At 54.1% G+C, this 6219-nt stretch overlaps 1 protein-coding gene across 1 annotated transcript in view; it reads right to left on the bottom strand.

Moving 5' to 3' along the window:
• Positions 1-4349: 4349 nt before the first annotated feature.
• Positions 4350-6219, bottom strand: part of ARMC9 (armadillo repeat containing 9) — a 180668-nt gene continuing 178798 nt past the window's right edge. The window contains exon 25 of the mRNA XM_010836969.1: positions 4350-5667. Coding sequence (XP_010835271.1) covers positions 5645-5667 — 23 coding nt within the window. The 3' untranslated portion in view covers positions 4350-5644. The remainder of the gene's footprint in view (positions 5668-6219) is intronic.

The following is a 6219-nucleotide window of genomic DNA, read 5'->3' on the forward strand; positions in this document are numbered from 1 at the left end:
TTTTTAAAATGATTCTTTTTGATGTGGACCATTTTTAAAGTCTTTATTGGCTTTGTTACAATATTGCTTCTGTTTTGTTTTTTGCCCTTGAGGCATGTGGGATCTTAACTTCCTGACCAGGGATCGAGCCTGTACCTCCTGCATTGGAAGGCAAAGTCTTGACCACTGGACTGTCAGGGAAATCCCTAATTTTAAGTTTGTAAAATTGAGCTTTGGAACCGGCTGTCTTCAACACCAGCTCATGGAACTCCTGAAAATGTAGCGAGCAGGTACGAGCTGGCTCCAGAATACCACTGTCTCCCTCCAGGTGGACCTGGCTCAGGGCCTGGTGGACACCCTGCTCCCAGCGACTTAGGTCCACTGCTCGGTGGCCTTGGCTCCAGTTGCCCCTCTGAGAGGTCATGCCATCACCTTGTCCTTCTCCAGCCAAGCTCCCCGACCTCAACGCCTCTAGCATCTAACTGGTCACCTCAGTTCTTCCCGGGCCAGGCTGACCTCTGGCCCAGGACTGCTCCCTGGAATGTGTCCTCAGGCAGCCCCGCCTCCTCCGGCTCTGGCCATGGTGACCACCCGCCATGCACTGCTTTCCTCCCCTGGTTCTACAGCGCGTGTTCCCAGGCCGCCCCCTCCCCGGAGACTATCTCCTGCAGCAGGCCCTCTTTCTTCTCTCACCCCTGGTTCTGCCCCAGGTTTCTTATTTCTCCAGTCCTCTCCTCTGAGATTCTATCCACTCCCAGACTTCCACTGACACCTTAATTTACGACTCTGGGTAGGTGTCTCTAGACCTGACTTTCTCCAAATTCCACAACCTCCTGGAAATCTGCCCATGGCTTCAATCTGGCACTGTTGCCTGCCCTGAACCCTGGCTATCTGCAGAGTCCAGGGATTCCTCCTAGAAGATGGATGGCAACTCGCTGGCCAGCGGAACTGTGTCTCCTGCTTCAAGTTTAACCGAGCTTCTGTAGGATGTTGCGGCGGCACATGCTCTGTGTGGCTAAGGGAGGCTGCAGGGTCCTGGAACTGATCCCAGCCTACTCACCAGTGCATGGCCCAGTGCAGCCTGCAGCTTGCAGCTAAGTTTCCAACAGGGCTTCCCCAAGGGCCTTGTGACACAGTCTCCCCTGCCTCCCGGGACCCTCCACTCCCAAGACAGCCGTGTGTCTCCCCCAGACTGTCTCCATTGCACTTTCCCTTCACCAGAGTTCAAGCTAACCGATGCTAATTTAACACAATCACAACCCCCCACAACCCAATGCAGAACAGTCCCCCAGGATATGTTGAACTGAATTAAAATGGAGAGGTTATGCCCTGGTGGAAAATTCATCCGGGAAGATTTGATTCTGAGATGCGTAAGTTCTGAACACCCTTTCTGGGGCAGATTGTTGCAGTCCTATCGGGTTTGTCTTTGTTTCCTTTTAGTCCCTCTGCAGAGACTAGGCCTTGGCCGTGAGACCTGCATTGGCCAATAGGAGAGCAGCAAATGTGGTGCAGGTAGAAACCTGAACAGCATGCGGGCTTGATCTCTCTCATTGCAGATGTCCTGAGAGCACCAGGCGAACGAGCCTGAGCTAATTTGCCGGAGGGTGAACCCAGGATCCAGCCCACAGCCAGCTGCCAGACCTGAGTGAGGCCCTCGACTGCTCTCTCATCACAGATGTGCACCTAGGTCCAGCTGAGCCCGAGAGAGCTGTCCATCTGGGCCCAGCCCCACCACAGATCCACATAACTGCGACACTCACAGATTTTTAAAATATTTATTTATCTGGCTGTGCCAGGTCTTAGATCTTCGTTGTGGCATGCAGGATCTTTAGCTGCCACATGTGGACTTAGTTGCCACATGTAGGATCTAGTTCCTTGACCAAGGGTTGAACCTGAGCGTTGAGAGCTCAGAGTCTTAGCCACTGCACCACCAGTGCGTCGCTTTAGTCATGTCCGACTCTTTGCAACATTATGGACTGTAGCCCACCAGGCTCCTCTGTCCATAGGATTCTCCAGAGACGAATACTGCAGTGGGTTGCCATGCCTTCCTCCAGGGGATCTCCCCTACCCGGGAACTGAACCTGCGTCTCTTATGTCTCCTGCATTGGCAGGTGGGATCTTTACCATTCGTGCCACCTGGGAAGCCTAGGGAAGTCCCATAAATTGTTGTTTTAAGCCATTAAGTTTTGGGGGTAGCTTTTTCGTGCAAAGGTGAACAGCATTGCTCCTTTAGTCTCTGGAGAGCTGAAGATGGTCAGACAGGCAGGTCCAGTGCCTCAGCCACAAGGCTATGCCACAAGCACCCTGGGAAGCCCTGGAGGATCCCCCACCCCCAGATCCTGGGTGAGGCCAGTGCGGCTTCACCTTGCACACAGAATGGAAGAGGTGCCCTGAAACTCAGTAACGTTTTCATGCAGTTCAGCAAACTATGGCTCATGGGCTGTCTGCCTATTTTTGTAAATAAAGCTTTATTGGAATAGGTGCTGGATCAAGGTTCTGCAAGCAGGGTAGGGTCACAGAAGCACAGGCTCAGATCCTGTTTGTATTAAAAGTTTGAGACTTTGTCATGGATTTTTTGTGTTAATCTTATTTATTTGTGCTTTTTTTTTTTTAAAGCTCCTTTGATTTGGGCCAAGTCCTTTCCAATGTCCTGAGTGAGCCCTTTTATCTGCTGCTGCTGCTACTGCTAAGTCACTTCAGTAGTGTCCAACTCTGTGCGACTCCATAGACCGCAGCCCACGAGGCTTCCCTGCCCCTGGGATTCTCCAGGCAAGAACACTGGAGTGGGTTGCCATTTCCTTCTCTAATGCATGAAAGTGAAAAGTGAAAGTGAAGTCGCTCAGTTGTGTTCGACTCTTAGCGACCCCATGGACTGCAGCCCACCAGGCTCCTCCGTCCATGGGATTTTCCAGGCAAGAATACTGGAGTGGGGTGCCATTGCCTTCTCCCCCTTTTATCTGACTGGATCTCAAATCTCTACCTGATTATTACATTCCCACCAAGGGTCATCATTTAGGCTATTGCTGGACATTTACATCCTTTTGTGAATGAAGATCAAGTCCTACTCAGGAGAAATCAGAGGGCCAGGTAACCAGAGAGCTGGGGTCAGCTTCCAGGGAAAGAAGGGCTCTTCCTAAAGGTCCCCATTTCTTAAAAGTTCCACAGACTCCTCTCCGTGGCCTCCCTGGGTAGGTGTCATGGGCAAAGCCTAGGAGCTGTAGGATTTGGTCTCCGGATGACCTGTGAAAACATTTTGGTTTATTTGTGTATTTGATTCTCGCCCCTCCCCCACCTTAGACTGTGGTTGTATCTGGCTCCCCATTAGGCCTACACATAGCTGGAATATTTATGCTAGTTGGTATTTTCTAAAGTCTCTTTTGCACCATCAGCCCTGGGATGCATAAGTGTGTGTCTGCAAGAGGGCTCTCCCAGAGGCCATATTTACTCCCCAGAGAACCACCCAGACCGCACCTGGTGACCTCAGTGTAGTCTGTCCACATTTTTTTTTTACCCTAAGTGGCCAGACATCTTCAAATCAGACTTGAGCTCATCTATGGGCCTGAGGAAGAAACAGAAGTCACCCTGGCTTCAGGGAGACCGTGGGCGGTAACAGACAAGTCACCCACTCCCTCTGGATTCTGGAGACAGGACTGCTCTCTCGCCACGGCAGGGCCAGGCTGTGTCAGTCGGAGGCATGTGAGGAATCCAAAGGGAGTGGATTTGCTGGGAGAAAGGGAGAGATCTTTCCATGATGCTCCTCTGCTGTTCATCTGCAAACACTCTCTGCCTTTTCAGGGTTTCTCCAGGAGCGCTTCCATTTCAGGGACCCAGTCTCCACTTCTCTTGCTGGTCCATTATCCACAACACCAAGAGAAGCGTTTGCGTTTTCTCTTTATCCCTCCAGAGGTCAAGCCAGGAGTTCGGAGGGGCTGGAGGGCAGTGTTCTGCCCAGCCTTCTTCCCCCCGGAACAGAGAGGAACTCACATATTTCCAGAGGATCAAGATGGGCTAGTCACATGACCACAGAGTTCTACTGTGCCCACCCTGGCACCACTGCCAAGCACTTGTGAAATTAACCCAGGGCCCGGCTCACGATGTGTCTACGGTCATTACAGGGCCAACCTGGCCTCTCGCCTGCTCCAGCGTTCTTCTGTTGGCCTCTTCTGCCTGCTCTCCTCTGGAGTTGGGAGGATACTGAAAAACGCAGCGTTGTCCTTTATTTATATCCAGTGGGGCCACCAAGATGACTCCCAGTGGGCCTGGCCACAGCAGATGGACTGCCTGGGGGACAGCGCGCGTGCACACACACCCACCCACACACACACACACACACACAAACTCACGCAGAGGCACATACACAAGTGGCATCTCAATACTCGTCATTTTAGTTCAGTATTTCTGTTTTAGGCGAGGTCAGACCCTGCTACAGGCTTGTTAACAGTGCTGACTCTGCAGGTGCACGTTCTTTCTGTCCCAGTGTTGTGGAATCCGGAGTTGCAAAACACACCTCGGAGGACACTTTAGACAGTGGAGTACGGTTCATTATGCCAGCATGTCCAAGGGGGACTCGGTTCCCAACAAGGACCCTGAAGTTTCTGAGAGGCCCAGTTTTATACCCCCCACTATGTGACAGGTTACATGTTAGCAACCTCTCTGTTGCATATGATTGAGTTTACAACAAGTAGGTGCTAGGAGAACAAACAATTAAGGTTAAAGGTGGGGGCGGACAATGATTATACATCAAGGGGGGATGTCTCCATGGTTAATCTAACAGGGGCAGCCTGACTTCAACTACAATCTCTGTTTGCCATCTGTAGGGAGGGAAGTCTCCAGGAGACCTGGTTTTCACTACCGACCATTTCCTCACTCCGGGGCTAGGGTCCAGGCCCAGTTCACATCCTGCCTTTAAGACGGATGACAGGCTTCAAGATGGAGGCTCTCCTGCTTTCCGCACACGGGCCCCGACACTAGGACTGGCCCTGATGTCACCCTTGGCAAGGAGGGAGCAATGGGCCTCCCCCACGGGGACCAGTCACCCTGCTGGGGGCACAGTCCGTGCTTGTGGTCTTAACGGACGGAGGGAGGGAAATGGCTTTAAACTGGTCAACCCTCTGAGCCCTTAGAACACGTGTGCAGAAGCACAGGGCCGCTTTGGAACAGCCACATTCCAGCCACAGAGGGGAACACCCCATATTCTTTCCAGGTTTTAAGAGGAAGAAAATACCAAGTCTGCCGCTCAGGCAGCCGATTGGAGAAGGACTTTCCTGTATTCTAACCCCCTTCTGTTTCCTCATACTTGGTCTGGGTAAGGAGAACCGGTTTCCTCCAAGGTTGAGGGCCTGCCTCTGGCTGAGCTGTCTGGCCCTGGCTCCCCGAGATGGACGAGCTCCCGGCTTTGGCTCTGCTGTCCCCCGCTGCCCTCCCAAGCTGGGTGCCGGCGGGGAGGGTGGGCAGGAAGGGCAGTGGCAGGACCCTGGGGCAGGGGCTACGGTGGGCCTGCTCCTGGACGCCTGGAGGGCTGTCCTCCTTGGGTCCTCGAGTCACCTTGGTGGCGTGACAACAACCATCTCGTCACTTTTGTCGTCTGCAGCTGCCAGCTGGCCGAGAGCAGGAAGCGGGCTGGTCACTGGGCGAAGGGACGGTGACAGCGGGGAAGAACCCGTCCTCACTTCCTGGAAGACGGGTTGCCTGGAGAAGAAAAGCCAGGCAAGCTGCCAGCGCCAGGGCAAGCTTGGGCACAGAGACCCCCTCTGTCCCTGCACAAGCCCTCCTTTCAACGGGCCCTGTGCAAACGGAATGCAGAGCGCCTTCCTCCCGGTCACCTGCGCTGTGGCCGGGGGGCCCTGACTCACTGGGGTGGCCATGCACTTTCCTGACAGAAAGCTTGGTGTGGGGACTCGGTGAGCCTCGCTGCCAACAGCTCCTGTGTTTGTGGAGGCCGAGAGGGTGGGTATGTGCTGCTCCCCACCCTGTGCGGCCAGCCAGCTGGGCAGCCCGCCTGCTCCTGGGCGCTGCTACTGTGGTTACTTCAGTGGGGGCGTCCAGCCTGATGGCCGGGCAGGGCCCTGGGGAAGCCGGTCTGCTTCGCTCCGGGCCGCTCTCTCCCTGTACTTGCTGGCGTTTCCTCCGGGCTCATGTGTACAAGCACTGTGGTGGGGAGATGGGGCCGGGGCTCCGCTGTGAGTTTCTCAGCAGAGAGGTGCTGAGAGCAGAGGGAGGCCTGCTCATCCCCACGGGCTG

This window comes from Bison bison, unplaced genomic scaffold (genome assembly GCF_000754665.1).
Source record: "Bison bison bison isolate TAMUID 2011002044 unplaced genomic scaffold, Bison_UMD1.0 scf7180017864068, whole genome shotgun sequence".
Lineage (NCBI taxonomy): Eukaryota > Metazoa > Chordata > Mammalia > Artiodactyla > Bovidae > Bison > Bison bison.